Raw genomic sequence first — 16,534 nt, forward strand, 5'->3', positions numbered from 1 at the left:
AAATGATTAAGTAACAAGCAAATAGTCCAGGCAACCACACAAAACTGAAAATGTATCCAAGAAGAAAATGAGTTGGAATGGGAGTTGCAAACAAAAGAACTGAGTTTTCCTTAGGAGAGAAAACAGTATTATTTCTTTTTTCAGTTGTTCCTTTCTTTCTTTTATGTATTAGTGAGAGAGATAAAGGAAAGAAAGATGAAGAAATTCGGTTGAAAAATCAAACAAGACACAAACCACACACTAATTTTTAAAATTTTTTTAAATCCACCTACTCTAAAATGTTATATTTTTAAAATGCCGCCTTCTGAAATAATTTATCCTAAATTATTTATAACTAATTAATGATCCTAAAATTAATATACATAAAGAATACTGCTAACTTTTTCAAAGTCTGTAACTGACTAGGTTTTGTATATTTCTGAATGGAAAATTTTGTCTGTTTCAGAATTCTGACATAATTCCTCCTTATAAAAAAACAAAAAAAAACACAGATACTGTTTGTAAAATGACACCGTATAATGAAATAAATAAAAAAGGCAGGCAAACATTTCAACCTCATTATTCAAACTGCTTATCAGCATTTTCCCAAGAGCTTCAAATAAGAGAGCTGTTGTTGCTTGCTTTCTTTCAAAATTAAGGAGACATCTGCTCAGGCTGTTAAATCTTAAAAACCAAAGTAATAACACCAGCATCTTTACTAACTCAAATTTCAAACTGAGCAAAAAATCACAGGGTAAATTTTCATAATTACACAGGAAAAGTCCCACCCAGGAAACAATCTGTAGAGCAACAGCAGGGGCTTATCTCCTGTCCTCAAGAGTGGTTTTGGTTTTGGCATCCAGATATAACAGGGACAAAAGCACCAAGTGCTCCCTTGAATTTGGTGCAACTGATAACTCAACATCAACCTAATTAGTTTTAGAACAAGAAATAAATCTATACTAACATTAATAGCATCCCTGTGAATTAGAGAGAAAATAAAGACCATATATCTAAACAAATTAAGAAAATGCAGAGCCTCAACCACCAGAGGGCAGACAGCAGAAGCAAGAAAAAATACAATCCTGCAGCCTGTGGAACAAAAACCACATTCACAGAAAGATAGAAAAGATGAAAAGGCAGAGGGCTATATACCAGATGAAGGAACAAGATAAAACCCCAGAAAAACAACTAAATGAAGTGGAGATAGGCAACCTTCCAGAAAAAGAATTCAGAATAATGATAGTGAAGATGATCCAGGACCTCGGAATAAGAATGGAGGCAAAGATTGAGAAGATGCAAAAAATGTTTAACAAAGACCTAGAAGAATTAAAGAACAAACAAACAGAGATGAACAATACAATAACTGAAATGAAAAATACACTAGAAGGAATCAATAGCAGAATAACTGAGGCAGAAGAATGGATAAGTGACCTGGAAGACAGAATGGTGGAATTCACTGCTGCGGAACAGAATAAAGAAAAAAGAATGAAAAGAAATGAAGACAGCCTAAGAGACCTCTGGGACAACATTAAACGCAACAACATTCGCATTATAGGGGTCCCAGAAGGAGAAGAGAGAGAGAAAGGACCAGAGAAAATATTTGAAGAGATTATAGTCGAACACTTCCCTAACATGGGAAAGGAAATAGCCACCCAAGTCCAGGAAGCACAGAGAGTCCGATTACAGGATAAACCCAAGGAGAAACACGCCAAGACACACAGTTATCAAATCGGCAAAAATTAAAGACAAAGAAAAATTATTGAAAGCAGCAAGGGAAAAATGACAAATAACATACAAGGGAACTCCCATAAGGTTAACAGCTGATTTCTCAGCAGAAACTCTACAAGCCAGAAGGGAGTGGCATGATATACTTAAAGTGATGAAAGGGAAGAACCTACAATCAAGATTACTCTACCTGGCAAGGATCTCATTTAGATTTGATAGAGAAATCAAAAGCTTTACAGACAAGCAAAAGCTAAGAGAATTCAGCACCACCAAACCAGCTCTACAACAAATGCTAAAGGAACTTCTCTAAGTGGGAAACACAAGAGAAGAAAAGGACCTACAAAAACAAACCCAAAACAATTAAGAAAATGGTCATAGGAACATACATATCGATAATTACCTTAAACGTGAATGGATTAAATGCTCCAACCAAAAGACACAGGCTTGCTGAATGGATACAAAAACAAGACCCATATATATGCTGTCTACAAGAGACCCACTTCAGACCTAGGGACACATACAGACTGAAAGTGAGGGGATGGAAAAAGATATTCCATGCAAATGGAAATCAAAAGAAAGCTGGAGTAGCTATACTCGTATCAGATAAAATAGACTTTAAAATAAAGAATGTTACAAGAGACAAGCAAGGACACTACATAATGATCAAGGGATCAATCCAAGAAGAAGATATAACAATTATAAATATATATGCACCGAACATAGGAGCACCTCAATATATAAGGCAACTGCTAACAGCTATAAAAGAGGAAATCGACAGTAACACAGTAATAGTGGGGGATTTTAACACCTCACTTACACCAATGGACAGATCATCCAAAATGAAAATAAATAAGGAAACAGAAGCTTTAAATGACACAATAGACCAGATAGATTTAATTGATATTTATAGGACATTCCATCCAAAAACAGCAGATTACACTTTCTTCTCAAGTGCGCATGGAACGTTCTCCAGGATAGATCACATCTTGGGTCACAAATCAAGCCTCAGTAAATTTAAGAAAATTGAAATCATATCAAGCATCTTTTCTGACCACAACGCTATGAGACTGGAAATGAATTACAGGGAAAAAAACGTGAAAAGCACAAACGCATGGAGGCTAAACAATACATTACTAAATAACCAAGAGATCAATGAAGACATCAAAGAGGAAATCAAAAAATACCTAGAGACAAATGACAATGAAAACACGACGATCCAAAGCCTATGGGATGCAGCAAAAGCAGTTCTAAGAGGGAAGTTTATAGCTATACAAGCCTACCTAAAGAAACAAGAAAAATCTCAAGTAAACAATCTAATCTTACACCTAAAGGAACTAGAGAAAGAAGAACAAACAAAACCCAAAGTTAGCAGAAGGAAAGAAGTCATAAAGATCAGAGCGGAAATAAATGAAATAGAAACAAAGAAAACAGCAAAGATCAATAAAACTAAAAGCTGGTTCTTTGAGAAGATAAACAAAATTGATAAGCCATTAGCCAGACTCATCAAGAAAAAGAGGGAAGGGAGGGGCAAGATGGCGGAAGAGTAAGACGCGGAGATCACCTTCCTTCCCACAGATACATGAGAAATACATCTACACATGGAACTGCTCCTACAGAACACCCACTGAACGCTGGCAGAAGACGTCAGACCTCCCAAAAGGCAAGAAAATCCCCACGTACTTGGGTAGGGCAAAAGAAAAAAGAAATAACAGAGACAAAAGAATAGGGACGGGACCTGCACCAGTGGGAGGGAGCTGTGAAGGAGGAAAGGTTTCCACACACTAGGAAGCCCCTTCGTGGGCAGAGACTGCGGGTAGCAGAGGGGGGAAACTTCAGAGCCACGGAGGAGAGCGCAGCCACAGTGGTGCGGAGGGCAAAGCGGAGAGATTCCCGCACAGAGGAGCGGTGCCGACCAGCACTCACCAGCCCGAGAGACTTGTCTGCTCAGCCGCCGGGGCGGGCGGGGGCTGGGACCTGAGGCTCGGGCTTCAGTGCTAGCCGGGAGGGAGTCCGGGAAAAAGACTGCAGCTGCCGAAGAGGCAAGAGACTTTTTCTTGCCTCTTTGTTTCGCGGCGCGCAAGGAGAGGGGATTCAGAGCGCCGCCTAAACGAGCTCCAGAGACGGGCACGAGCCGCGGCTATCAGCGCGGATCCCACAGCAACAGGGACGCAGAGGGAAAAACGGAGAGATTCCCGCACAGACGCTCGGCGCCGAGCAGCACCAGCCCGAGAGGCTTGTCTGCTCACCCGCCGGGGCGGGCGGGGGCTGGGAGCTGAGGCGCGGGCTTCGGTCGGATCCCAGGGAGAGGACTGGGGTTGGCTGCGTGAACACAGCCTGAAGGGGCTAGCACACCACAACTTGCCAGGAGGGTGCCCGAGAAAAAGTCTGCAGCTGCCGAAGAGGCAAGAGACTTTTTCTTGCCTCTTTGTTTCGCGGCGTGCAAGGAGAGGGGATTCAGAGCGCCACCTAAACGAACTCCAGAGACGGGTGCGAGCCGCGGCTATCAGCGCGGACCCCAGAGACGGGCATGAGACGCTAAAGCTGCTGCTGCCGTCACCAAAAAGCCTGTGGGCGAGCACAGGTCATTCTCCACACCGCCCCTCCCGGGAGCCTGTGCAGCCCGCCATGGCCAGGCTCCCGTAATCTGGGGACAACTTCCCCGGGAGAGCGCACGCGCGCCTCAGGCTGCTGCAACGTCACGCCGGCTTCTGCCGCCGCAGGCTCGCCCCGCCTCCTCCGTACCGCTCCCTCCCCCCGGCCTGACTGAGCCAGAGCCCCCGAATCAGCTGCTCCTTTAACCCCGTTCTGTCTGGGCGGGGAACAGACGCCCTCAGGCGACCTACATGCAGAGGCGGGTCCAAATCCAAAGCTGAACCCCGGGAGCTGTACGAACAAAGAAGAGAAAGGGAAATCTCTCCCAGCAGCCTCAGAAGCAGCGGATTAAAGCTCCACAAACAACTTGATGTGCCTGCATCTGTTGAATACCTGAATAGACAACGAATCATCCCAAATTTAGGAGGTGGACTTTGGGAGCAGGATATATTAACTTTTCCCCTTTTCCTTTTTTTCTGAGTGTACATGTGTATGCTTCTGGGTGAGATTTTGTCTGTATAGCTTTGCTCTCACTGTTAGTCCTAGGGTTAGGTCCGTCCGTCTTTTTTTACTTAAAAAAAATTTTTTTTCCCCTAATAAATGTTTTCTTAATAATTTTTTCCTTATTTTCTATTTTTAAAAAATTAAAAAAAATTTTTTTAAATAAGTTTTTTCATATTTTTTATTAAAAAAAATTTTTTTTCTAAATAAATTTTTTCTTAATAATTTTTTTCTTTATTTTTAGTATAAAAAATTAATAAATCTATTTTTAAAAATTAAAAGAAAATTTTTTCTTAATAAATTTATTCTTAATAATTTTTTTCTTATTTTTTATTATAATTGCTTTATTTTATTTTATTTTATCCTCTTTCTTTCTTTCTTTCCATTTTTTCTCCCTTTTATTCTGAGCCGTGTGGATGAAAGGCTCTTGGTGCTCCAGCCAGGCATCAGGGCTGTGCCTCTGAGGTGGGAGAGCCAACTTCAGGACACTGGTCCACAAGAGACCTCCCAGCTCCACGTAATACCAAACGGCGAAAATCTCTCAGAGATCTCCATCTCAACATCAAGACCCAGCTTCACTCAACGACCAGCAAGCTACAGTGCTGGACACCCTATGCCAAACAACTAGCAAGACAGGAACACAGCCCCATCCATTAACAGAGAGGCTGCCTAAAATCATAATAAGGCCACAGACACCCCAAAACACACCACCAGACGTGGACCTGCACACCAGAAAGACAACATCCAGCCTCATCCACCAGAACACAGGCACTAGTTCCCTCCACCAGGAAACCTACACAACCCACTGAACCAACCTTAGCCACTGGGGACAGATATCAAAAACAACGGGAACTACGAACCTGCAGCCTGTGAAAAGGAGACCCCAAACACAGTAAGATAAGCAAAATGAGAAGACAAGAAAACACACAGCAGGTGAAGGAGCAGGGTCAAAACACACCAGACCTAACAAATGAAGAGGAAATAGGTAGTCTACCTGAAAAAGAATTCAGAATAATGATAGTAAGGATGATCCAAAATCTTGGAAATAGAATAGACAAAATGCAAGAAACATTTAACAAGGACGTAGAAGAACTAAAGAGGAACCAAGCAACGATGAAAAGCACAATAAATGAAATTAAAAATACGCTAGATGGGATCAATAGCAGAATAACTGAGGCAGAAGAACGGATAAGTGACCTGGAAGATAAAATGGTGGAAATAACCACTGCAGAGCAGAATAAAGAAAAAAGAATGAAAAGAACTGAGGACAGTCTCAGAGACCTCTGGGACAACATTAAACACACCAACATTCGAATCATAGGGGTCCCAGAAGAAGAAGAGAAAAAGAAAGGGACTGAGAAAATATTTGAAGAGATTATAGTTGAAAACTTCCCTAATATGGGAAAGGAAATAGTTAATCAAGTCCTGGAAGCACAGAGAGTCCCATACAGGATAAATCCAAGGAGAAACACGCCAAGACACATATTAATCAAACTGTCAAAAATTAAATATAAAGAAAACATATTAAAAGCAGCAAGGGAAAAATAACAAAAAGCACACAAGGGCATCCCCATAAGGTTAACAGCTGATCTTTCAGCAGAAACTCTGCAAGCCAGAAGGGAGTGGCAGGATATACTTAAAGTGATGAAGGAGAAAAACCTACAACCAAGATTAATCTACCCAGCAAGGATCTCATTCAGATTTGATGGAGAAATTAAAACCTTTACAGACAAGCAAAAGCTGAGAGAGTTCAGCACCACCAGACCAGCTTTACAACAAATGCTAAAGGAACTTCTCTAGGCAAGAAACACAAGAGAAGGAAAACACCTACAATAACAAACCCAAAACATTTAAGAAAATGGGAATAGGAACATACATATCGATAATTACCTTAAATGTAAATGGATTAAATGCTCCCACCAAAAGACACAGACTGGCTGAATGGATACAAAAACAAGGCCCATATATATGCTGTCTACAAGAGACCCACTTCAGACCTAGAGACACATACACACTGAAAGTGAGGGGATGGAAAAAGATATTCCATGCAAATGGAAATCAAAAGAAAGCTGGAGTAGCAATTCTCATATCAGACAAAGTAGACTTTAAAATAAAGACTATTACAAGAGACAAAGAAGGACACTATATAATGATCAAGGGATCGATCCAAGAGGAAGGTATAACAATTGTAAATATTTATGCACCCAACATAGGAGCACCTCAATACATAAGGCAAATACTAACAGCCATAAAAGGGGAAATCGACAGTAACACAATCATAGTAGGGGACTTTAACACCCCACTTTCACCAATGGACAGATCATCCAAAATGAAAATAAATAAGGAAACACAAGCTTTAAATGATACATTAAACAAGATGGACTTAATTGATATTTATAGGACATTCCACCCAAAAACAACAGAATACACATTTTTCTCAAGTGCTCATGGAACACTCTCCAGGAGAGATCATATCTTGGGTCACAAATCAAGCCTTGGTAAATTAAAAAAAATTGAAATCGTATCAAGTATCTTTTCTGACCACAACGCTATGAGACTAGATATCAATTACAGGAAAAGATCTGTAAAAAATACAAACACATGGAGGCTACACAATACACTACTTAATAACGAAGTGATCACTGAAGAAATCAAAGGGGAAATCAAAAAATACCTAGAAACAAATGACAATGGAGACACCACGACCCAAAACCTATGGGATGCAGCAAAAGCAGTTCTAAGAGGGAAGTTTATAGCAATACAAGCCTACATCAAGAAACAGGAAACATCTCGAATAAACAACCTAACCTTGCACCTAAAGCAATTAGAGAAAGAAGAACAAAAAAACCCCAAAGCTAGCAGAAGGAAAGAAATCATAAAGATCAGATCAGAAATAAATGAAAAAGAAATGAAGGAAACAATAGCAAAAATCAATGAAACTAAAAGCTGGTTCTTTGAGAAGATAAACAAAATTGATAAACCATTAGCCAGACTCATCAAGAGAAAAAGGGAGAAGACTCAAATTAATAGAATTAGAAATGAAAATGGAGAAGTAACCACTGACACTGCAGAAATACAAAGGATCATGAGAGATTACTACAAGCAACTCTATGCCAATAAAATGGACACCCTGGAAGAAATGGACAGATTCTTAGAAATGCACAACCTGCCGAGACTGAACCAGGAAGAAATAGAAAATATGAACAGACCAATCACAAGCACTGAAATTGAAACTGTGATTAAAAATCTTCCAACACACAAAAGCCCAGGACCAGATGGCTTCACAGGCGAATTCTATCAAACATTTAGAGAAGAGCTAACACCTATCCTTCTCAAACTCTTCCAAAATATTGCAGAGGGAGGAACACTCCCAAACTCATTCTACGAGGCCACCATCACCCTGATACCAAAACCAGACAAAGATGTCACAAAGAAAGAAAACTACAGGCCAATATCACTGATGAACATAGATGCAAAAATCCTCAACAAAATACTAGCAAACAGAATCCAACAGCACATTAAAAAGATTATACACCATGATCAAGTGGGGTTTATTCCAGGAATGCAAGGATTCTTCAATATACGCAAATCAATCAACGTGATACATCATATTAACAAACTGAAGGAGAAAAACCATATGATCATCTCAATAGATGCAGAGAAAGCTTTCGACAAAATTCAACACCCATTTATGATAAAAGCCCTGCAGAAAGTAGGCATAGAGGGAACTTTCCTCAACATAATAAAGGCCGTATATGACAAACCCACAGCCAACATTGTCCTCAATGGTGAAAAACTGAAACCATTTCCACTAAGATCAGGAACAAGACAAGGTTGCCCACTCTCACCACTATTATTCAACATAGTTTTGGAAGTGTTAGCCACAGCAATCAGAGAAGAAAAAGAAATAAAAGGAATCCAAATCAGAAAAGAAGAAGTAAAGCTGTCACTGTTTGCAGATGACATGATACTATACATAGAGAATCCTAAAGATGCTACCAGAAAACTACTAGAGCTAATCAATGAATTTGGTAAAGTAGCAGGATACAAAATTAATGCACAGAAATCTCTTGCATTCCTATATACTAATGATGAAAAATCTGAAAGTGAAATTAAGAAAACACTCCCATTTACCATTGCAACAAAAAGAATAAAATATCTAGGAATAAACCTACCTAAGGAGACAAAAGACCTGTATGCAGAAAATTATAGGACACTGATGAAAGAAATTAAAGATGATACAAATAGATGGAGAGATATACCATGTTCTTGGATTGGAAGAATCAACATTGTGAAAATGACTCTACTACCCAAAGCAATCTACAGATTCAATGCAATCCCTATCAAACTACCAATGGCATTTTTCACAGAACTAGAACAAAAAATTTCACAATTTGTATGGAAACACAAAAGACCCCGAATAGCCAAAGCAATCTTGAGAACGAAAAATGGAGCTGGAGGAATCAGGCTCCCTGACTTCAGACTATATTACAAAGCTACAGTAATCAAGACAGTTTGGTACTGGCACAAAAACAGAAATATAGATCAATGGAACAGGATAGAAAGCCCAGAGATAAGCCCAAGCACATATGGTCACCTTATCTTTGATAAAGGAGGCAAGCATATACAGTGGAGAAAAGACAGCCTCTTCAATAAGTGGTGCTGGGAAAACTGGACAGGTACATGTAAAAGTATGAAATTAGAACACTCCCTGACACCATACACAAAAATAAACTCAAAATGGATTAAAGACCTAAGTGTAAGGCCAGACACTATCAAACTCTTAGAGGAAAACATAGGCAGAACACTCTATGACATAAATCACAGCAGGATCCTTTTTGACCCAGGTCCTAGAGAAATGGAAACAAAAACACAAATAAACAAATGGGACCTAATGAAACTTAAAAGCTTTTGCACAGCAAAGGAAACCATAAACAAGACGAAAAGACAACACTCAGAATGGGAGAAAATATTTGCAAATGAAGCAACTGACAAAGGATTAATCTCCAAGATTTACAAGCAGCTCATGCAGCTCAATAACAAAAAAAAAACAAACAACCCAATCCAAAAATGGGCAGAAGACCTAAATAGACATTTCTCCAAAGAAGATATACAGATTGCCAACAGACACATGAAAGAATGCTCAACATCATTAATCATTAGAGAAATGCAAATCAAAACTACAATGAGGTATCATCTCACACCGGTCAGAATGGCCATCATCAAAAAAATCTAGAAACAATAAATGCTGGAGAGGGTGTGGAGAAAAGGGAACACTCTTGCACTGTTGGTGGGAATGTAAATTGATACAGCCACTATGGAGAACAGTATGGAGGTTCCTTAAAAAACTAAAAATAGAACTACCATACGACCCAGCAATGCCACTACTGGGCATATACCCTGAGAAAACCATAATTCAGAAAGAGTCATGTACCAAAATATTCATTGCAGCTCTGTTTACAATAGCCAGGACATGGAAGCAACCTAGGTGTCCATCATCGGATGAATGGATAAAGAAGATGTGGCACATATATACAATGGAATATTACTCAGCCATAAAAAGAAATGAAATGGAGGTGTTTGTAATGAGGTGGATGGAGTTAGAGTCTGTCATACAGAGTGAAGTACGTCAGAAAGAGAAAAGGAAGTGCAGTATGCTAACACATATATATGGAATCTAAGGAAAAAAAGAAGAGGTCATGGGGAGCCTGGTGGCAGGATGGGAATAAAGATACAGACCTACTAGAGAGTGGACTTGAGGATATGGGGAGGGGGAGGGGTGAGATGTGCCAGGGTGAGAGAGTGTCATGGACATATATACACTACCAAGTGTGGAATGGATAGCTGGTGGGAAGCAGCCGCATAGCACAGGGAGATCAGCTCGGTGCTTTGTGACCACCTGGAGGGGTGGGATGGGGAGGGTGGGAGGGAGGGAGATGCAGGAGGGAGGAGATATGGGAACATATGTATGTGTATGACTGATTCACTTTGTTATGAAGCAGAAGCTAACACACCATTGTAAGGCAATTGTGCTTCAATGGAGATGTTTAAAGAAATAAAAAAAAAGAAAAAAGAAAAAGAAAAAGAAGGAGAGGACTCAAATCAATAAAATTAGAAATGAAAAAGGAGAAGTTACAACAGACACCGCAGAAATACAAAGCATCCTAAGAGAGACTACTACAAGCAACTCTATGCCAATAAAATGGACAACCTGCAAGAAATGGACAAATTCTTAGAAAGGTATAACCTTCCAAGACTGAACCAGGAAGAAACAGAAAATATGAACAGACCAATTACAAGTAATGAAATTGAAACTGTGATTAAAAATCTTCCAACAAACAAAAGTCCAGGACCAGATGGCTTCACAGGTGAATTCTATCAAACATTTAGAGAAGAGCTAACACCCATCCTTCTCAAACTCTTCCAAAAAATTGCAGAGGAAGGAACACTCTCAAACTCATTCTATGAGGCCACCATCACCCTGATACCAAAACCAGACAAAGATACTACAAAAATAGAAAATTACAGACCAATATCACTGATGAATATAGATGCAAAAATCCTCAACAAATACTAGCAAACAGAATCCAACAACACATTAAAAGGATCATACACCACGATCAAGTGAGATTTATCCCAGGGATGCAAGGATTCTTCAATATACGCAAATCAATCAATGTGATACACCATATTAACCAATTGAAGAATAAAAACCATATGATCATCTCAATAGATGCAGAAAAAGCTTTTGACAAAATTCAGCACCCATTTATGATAAAAACTCTCCAGAAAGTGGGCACAGACGGAACCTACCTCAACATAATAAAGGCCATACAGGACAAACCCACAGCAAACATCATTCTCAATGGTGAAAAACTGAAAGCATTTCCTCTGAGATCAGGAATGAGACAAGGATGTCCACTCTCACCACTATTATTCAGCATAGTTTTGGAAGTCCTAGCCACAGCAATCAGAGAAGAAAAACAAATAAAAGGAATCGAAACTGGAAAAGAAGAAGTAAAACTGTCACTGTTTGCAGATGACATGATACTATACATAGAGAATCCTAAAAATGCCACCAGAAAACTACTAGAGCTAATCAATGAATTTGGTAAAGTTGCAGGATACAAAATTAATGCACAGAAATCTCTTGCATTCCTATACACTAATGATGAAAAATCTGAAAGAGAAATTATGGAAACACTCCCATTTACCATTGCAACAAAAAGAATAAAATACCTAGGAATAAACCTACCTAGGGAGACAAAAGACCTGTATGCAGAAAACTATAAGACACTGATGAAAGAAATTAAAGATGATACCAGCAGATGGAGAGATATACCATGTTCTTGGATTGGAAGAATCAATATTGTGAAAATGACTATACTACCCAAAGCAACCTACAGATTCAATGTAATCCCTATCAAATTACCAATGGCATTTTTTACAGAACTAGAACAAATCATCTTAAAATTTGTATGGAGACACAAAAGACCCCGAATAGCCAAAGCAGTCTTGAGGGAAAAAAACCGAGCTGGAGGAATCAGACTCCCTGACTTCAGATTATACTACAAAGCTACAGTAATCAAGATAATATGGTACTGGCACAAAAACAGAAACATAGATCAATGGAACAAGATAGAAAGCCCAGAGATAAACCCATGCACCTATGGTCAACTAATCTATGACAAAGGAGGCAAAGATATACAATGGAGAAAAGACAGTCTCTTCAATAAGTGGTGCTGGGAAAACCGGACAGTTACATGTAAAAGATTCAAATTAGAACACTCCCTAACACCATACACAAAAATAAACTCAAAATGGATTCGAGACCTAAATGTAAGACCGGACACTATAAAACTCTTAGAGGAAAACACAGGAAGAACACTCTTTGACATAAATCACAGCAAGATCTTTTTTGATCCACCTCCTAGAGTAATGGAAATAAAAACAAAAATAAACAAATGGGACCTAATGAAACTTCAAAGCTTTTGCACAGCAAAGGAAACCATAAACAAGGCGAAAAGACAACCCTCAGAATGGGAGAAAATATTTGCAAATGAATCAACGGACAAAGGATTAATCTCCAAAATATATAAACAGCTCATTCAGCTCAATATTAAAGAAACAAACAACCCAATCCAAAAATGGGCAGAAGACCTAAACAGACATTTCTCCAAAGAAGACATACAGATGACCAAGAAGCACATGAAAAGCTGCTCAACATCTCTAATTATTAGAGAAATGCAAATCAAAACTACAATGAGGTATCACCTCACACCAGTTAGAATGGGCATCATCAGAAAATCTACAAACAACAAATGCTGGAGAGGGTGTGGAGAAAAGGGAACCCTCTTGCACTGTTGGTGGGAATGTAAATTGATACAGCCACTATGGAGAACAATATGGAGTTCCTTAAAAAACTAAAAATAGAATTACCATATGATCCAGTAATCCCACTACTGGGCATATACCCAGTGAAAACCGTAATTCAAAAAGACACATGCACCCCAATGTTCACTGCAGCACTATTTACAACAGCCACGTCATGGAAGCAACCTAAATGCTCATCGACAGACGAATGGATAAAGAAGATGTGGTACATATATACAATGGAATATTACTTAGCCATAAAAAGGAACGAAATTGAGTCATTTGTTGAGACGTGGATGGATCTAGAGACTGTCATACAGAGTGAAGTACGTCAGAAAGAGAAAAACAAATATCATATATTAACGCATGTATGTGGAACCTAGAAAAATGGTACAGATGAACCGGTTCGCAGGGCAGAAGTTGAGACACAGATGTAGAGAAGAAACGTATGGACACCAAGGGGGGAAAACTGCGGTGGGGTGGGGATGGTGGTGTGCTGAATTGGGCGATTGGGATTGACATGTATACACTCATGTGTATAAAATTGATGACTGATTAAAAAAAAAAAGTTGTTAAAAAAAAAAAAGAAAATGCAAACTAAAATCAAGTATCCTTTTTTTGCTTATAAAATTGGCAAAAATGTGACCGATAAATCTATCCTTAAAAAATTCATATGTGCCAAAAGGTGCTGTACAAGGATATTCCCTGAAATACTGCTTATAATAGGAAAATTTTGGAATCAACCTTAATAAATGTCCATCAGCAGAAAAACAGGTAATAGCCAGTTGAGCAGCTGTAGAAAGAATGTTGTAGACCTAAGTGTATCCACACAGAAAGCTCTCTAAATGTTCTCAGTAAATGAAAAGGGAAAGTCACAGAACCACATGATCTCATTTAGGTCAGCGAAAAAACAATAAAAATACACAATATAGGTATGTAGGTACATACATGTATAAATGAAAAAGAGTAAAGAAGACTTACAACTTTTGTTCTCATACTTCTGTATTATCTGATTCCTTTACAGTAAGAAAGTATATAAATCTAACTCGAACAAATTTTTAAAAAAAGCCAATACAGAGCTTCAAAATAAGTCTTAAGGTAAACAAATACACAAAACTCTGCAGTATTTTATTTCATTTAAATTATAATTATTACTAAACTTCCGGTTCAATCACAAAGTTAACCACTCCATGCATGGAACTGTAATGATAGAGCTAAGGTATCTCCAATACAAAATACACAACCTTTCTTCAATCTTTTTCCCATCAGTAATCAAATACAAATGTTGAATGTTAATGGGCAGTTATGAGAAGTAAAGGAATTACACAAATCTGTACCTGTACTATTTGGTGTTGGAGTCTGATGATGTCCCAAGGTAGTAGCTAATACAGGTCCAACTGGTAGAGTAGATGGACGCTGCTCTGACTTACACAACTGAGCAGGTTCTAGGAGATTTGAACACGTGAAATAAGTTAGAGAAAAAGCCAAACACAACTCTTCTTTTTTTTTAACATCTTTATTGGAGTATAATTGCTTTACAATGGTGTGTTAGTTTCTGCTTTACAACAAAGTGAATCAGCTATACATATACATATATCCCCATATCTCCTCCCTCTTGCGTCTCCCTCCCACCCTCCCTATCCCACCCCTCTAGGTGGTCACAAAGCACCGAGCTGATCTCCCTGTGCTATGTGGCTGCTTCCCACTCGCTATCTATTTTACGTTTGGTAGCAAACACAACTCTTTAACTGCAATATCCTGAAGATCAGTAATTTTTGCGACTATATTCTATTAAGTCAAGTTCCATGCTACTCCTCCTTTCTGACCCCCAATCCCCTTTAAACTCAATGATGATATGCTACCTAGTACTAAGACACTAGGCAGGATATCAGGAGACTAGTCAAGATAGGCCAATACCTCAGTATAACTGCTCTGTAAAACCAGCAAATGCTTCGGATGATAAACTGTTTCCCCCCGAGGATCAAACCACTTGTAAAATCTAAAATGGGGCACAGTACCTCCTCTTTAGTCTCGTGAGAGATATTAAGCTCATTTTCCTAAGGAGTAAAAATTCATAAAAAGATCTCACATACTTAATAAGTATTTTTTAAAAGATTTTCTTTTTTCCAGTAAAATTTCTGACTTACGTCATCAGTGAAAACACTGAAATGTTGGATGCAACAAAAAGGTAAAAGGAACCAGTGGGTGTTGGCCTTAAGCCCTCTGCCAGTTAAAAAATAAATATTTATTACTCTATCCCTAAAAATACACGTCTATCTAATCAGTAGGCATCACAAATTTCATTCCTCCCTTTCTCATTATCTTTAAGTCCACCATGAAGAAACCATTTGTATTATTCAGAGCTATAAAGAACATGACAAAATAGAACATTCCTGGATTACTTTCAAGTAGATCAAGGTATATTAAGTTTTCCTTGGTAGCCATGAATCCTGGGTCATAGGATTCTGTCCTAGCAGCTAATCCAAGTAACCATGTTTGTCTTCCATCTCACTTTGAAAACCAAAAGCCCTTTAACAAAAAGCCCCAATACCGGGCTTCCCTGGTGGCGCAGTGGTTGAGAATCTGCCTGCTAATGCAGGGGACACGGGTTCGAGCCCTGGTCTGGGAAGATTCCACATGCTGTGGAGCAACTGGGCCCGTGAGCCACAACTACTGAGCCTGCACGTCTGGAGCCTGTGCTCCGCAACAAGAGAGGCCACGATAGTGAGAGGCCCGTGCACCGTGATGAAGAGTGGTCCCCGCTTGCCGCAACTAGAGGAAGCCCTCGCACAGAAACGAAGACCCAACACAGCCAAAATAAATAAATAAATAATAATTTAAAAAAAAAAAAAAAAGCCCCAATACCAAAATATTATCATCTTTTTCCATTTCATTTATGGCTGTATTTTGTGTGTGAGATTCCTTTTACTTATTAAAAAACAAACAAAAAAACCTTCAAGATTACTACAACTGCCATAAAAAATTAAGTTTTTTGTCATCAGTGTACCTGTGAAACATTTTTCCAAATATTATACTATACCTGGAGGTAAGACAGTCTGGGAAGGCATTGTGCTGATCACAGGTTCCAAGGGACTAGGTTGATATATTGCATCTACAGGATTAATAGTACTCTGAGATAAAGAAGCACAGTATAGTTATTTTTAATTAAATACCCTTCCAGCATTGACCCTCCCAAATGTATGAAAAGCCCACATTTCTGACAGCAAAGTCCTGAGGGTAGCTGTATAGACATGTTGGTCAAATTGCAAAGAGGAAATAAAACAACTTTACTATACGGAAGTCTAAGAGTTTCTTATAAGATTATTTAAAGAAGCATAGTAAGGAGGGAAAATGAATGAAT

General features: G+C 38.8%; 1 protein-coding gene across 4 annotated transcripts in view; it reads right to left on the minus strand.

Annotated features, from left to right (window-relative positions):
* Positions 1-16,534, minus strand: part of OSBPL9 (oxysterol binding protein like 9) — a 188,978-nt gene that overhangs the window by 22,353 nt on the left and 150,091 nt on the right. For all 4 annotated transcript variants that reach the window (XM_061184231.1, XM_061184234.1, XM_061184232.1 and 1 more), the window contains 2 exons: positions 16,214-16,304; positions 14,511-14,618 (listed from right to left, as the gene is read on the minus strand). In XM_061184231.1, coding sequence (XP_061040214.1) covers positions 14,511-14,618; positions 16,214-16,304 — 199 coding nt within the window. The remainder of the gene's footprint in view (positions 1-14,510; positions 14,619-16,213; positions 16,305-16,534) is intronic.

Source organism: Eubalaena glacialis, chromosome 3, assembly GCF_028564815.1.
Source record: "Eubalaena glacialis isolate mEubGla1 chromosome 3, mEubGla1.1.hap2.+ XY, whole genome shotgun sequence".
Taxonomy (NCBI): Eukaryota; Metazoa; Chordata; class Mammalia; order Artiodactyla; family Balaenidae; genus Eubalaena; species Eubalaena glacialis.